Here is a 2,185-nt window from a genome sequence, read left to right on the forward strand (position 1 = left end):
TGTTACGTGTTACAAGATAGCCAGATCAAGAGTTTACTGTTACGTGTTACAAGATAGCCAGATCAAGAGTTTACTGTTACGTGTTACAAGATAGCCAGATCAAGAGTTTACTGTTACGTGTTACAAGATAGCCAGATCAAGATTTTAATGTTATGTGTTACAAGATAGTTAGATCAAGAGTTTACTGTTATGTGTTACAAGATAGCCAGATCAAGAGTTTACTGTTACGTGTTACAAGATAGCCAGATCAAGAGTTTACTGTTACGTGTTACAAGATAGCCAGATCAAGAGTTTAAACAGTCATGCCTGACCGTATTTTTGTATATTGTTGTTTCAGTTTAAACAGTCATGCTTAACCGTACATTTTGTATGTTGTTGTTCTACTTTAAACCGTCATGCCTGACAGTATATTTTGTATATTGTTGTTCCAGTTTAAACAGTCATGCCTGACCGTATTTTTGTATATTGTTGTTCTAGTTTAAACAGTCATTCTTGACCGTACATTCTGTATATTGTTGTTCTACTTTAAACAGTCATGCTTGACCGTACATTTTGTATATTGTTGTTCTACTTTAAACAGTCATGTTTGTTGTACATTTTGTATATTGTTGTTCTAGTTTAAACAGTCATGCTTGACCGTACATTTTGTATATTGTTGTTCTACTTTAAACAGTCATCCCTGACCGTACATTTTGTATATTGTTGTTCTACTTTAAATAATCATGCCTGACCGTACATTTTGAATATTGCTGTTCAGTTTAAACAGTCATGCCTGACCGTACATTTTGTATATTGTTGGTCTAATTTAAACAGTCATGCCTGACCGTACATTTTGAATATTAGTATTCCAGTTTTAACAGTCATGCCTGACCGTACATTTTATATATATATTGTTGTTCCAGTTTTAACAGTCATGCTTGACCGTACATTTTGTATATTGTTGTTCAGTTTAAACAGTCATGCGTGACCGTACATTTTAAACATTGTTGTTCCAGTTTAAACAGTCATGCCTGACCGTACAATTTGAATATTGCTGTTCCGTGATATTGTTTGCTGTTTACTGCTTTAAAGCTTCCTGTGTGCTCAGGAAAAGAAGTGGATGATAATCTATTTTATTTACTTTTATCCAGAAACATCCATTCATGAAGATAAAGAAGTCGGAACACCTGCTACGACGTTCCAGGTGATCCTGGTGACACTTTTGTGTTGTGGCGTTCTATTTCTGTACGACGGCCTGCAGGTTAGAATTCTCTCTCTCTTAAATAAACGTATATAGCTTGGGTTTAAATATATTCGAAAATGAATGATATTTACTAAAATTCTCGCTTTCAGAACCATTCAAGAAATTTAGGCAAAGACATTTTGATGTAGGATAAGGGTTTGAGATACATTTTTCGGACTTACCTTTGGAATGCAATGTTTATTATGTTTTATTTTCCATATCAGTTCTGGTTTACGTTAAAACAGTAATTTATGGTGAAGTTAAATAATGACTGTGAATGGCAAGGTTCTACACCTAGCACATCCGAGAGTTCATGCTTCGCGTCCTGTTGCCACAAAATCGCCCTCCGCACTTTGGAACTGTAGCCCAAATCCCACTATTCAATGAGAATAACCCAAGGGCTGGTGCCGAATGGTTTTGACTAGCTACTTTCCCACTGGTGATTAAGGCGCTCGACTGATAACCTTCGAGTTGCGAGTTCGAATCTCGTCACCAAACATGATCGCCCTTTCAGCCGTGGGGGTGTTAGAGTGACAATCAGTATTCGAAACAACAAACAGTCTCTATGATTTCCTGATTTTTTTTAGTACATATGTAACATATGCTGACAGACAATACTTTGTTTTTATTTAAAGTACAGATAAGGGAAACTTTAGGCCATCAACCAGAATGAGATAAAATCGTTCACATTTACACTAAGTATAGTGTGTTCCTTTAGCAAAGCTTCAGTTTTATGTTCCTTTAGCAGGCTCATGTTTTATATTCCTTTAGCAGGATTATGTTTTATGTTCCTTTAGCGAGCTTCAATTTTATATTCCTTTAGCAGGCTTCAGTTTTATGTTCCTTTAGCAGGCTTCACTTTTTATATTCCTTTAGCAGGCTTCAGTTTTATGTTCCTTTAGCAGGCCTCAATTTTATATTCCTTTAGCAGGCTCATGTTTTATGTTCCTTTAGCAGGCTTCA

General features: G+C 35.8%; 1 protein-coding gene across 1 annotated transcript in view; it reads left to right on the top strand.

Moving 5' to 3' along the window:
* LOC106474901 (major facilitator superfamily domain-containing protein 4A-like) overlaps positions 1 to 2,185 on the top strand; it is a gene marked incomplete at its 5' end in the record, with an annotated part of 13,595 nt that overhangs the window by 2,227 nt on the left and 9,183 nt on the right. The window contains one exon of the mRNA XM_022403172.1: positions 1,131 to 1,240. Within this exon, the coding sequence (XP_022258880.1) occupies positions 1,131 to 1,240 (110 nt within the window). The remainder of the gene's footprint in view (positions 1 to 1,130; positions 1,241 to 2,185) is intronic.

The sequence above is a fragment of the Limulus polyphemus genome, unplaced genomic scaffold, assembly GCF_000517525.1.
Source record: "Limulus polyphemus unplaced genomic scaffold, Limulus_polyphemus-2.1.2 Scaffold7833, whole genome shotgun sequence".
Classification (NCBI taxonomy): Eukaryota; Metazoa; Arthropoda; class Merostomata; order Xiphosura; family Limulidae; genus Limulus; species Limulus polyphemus.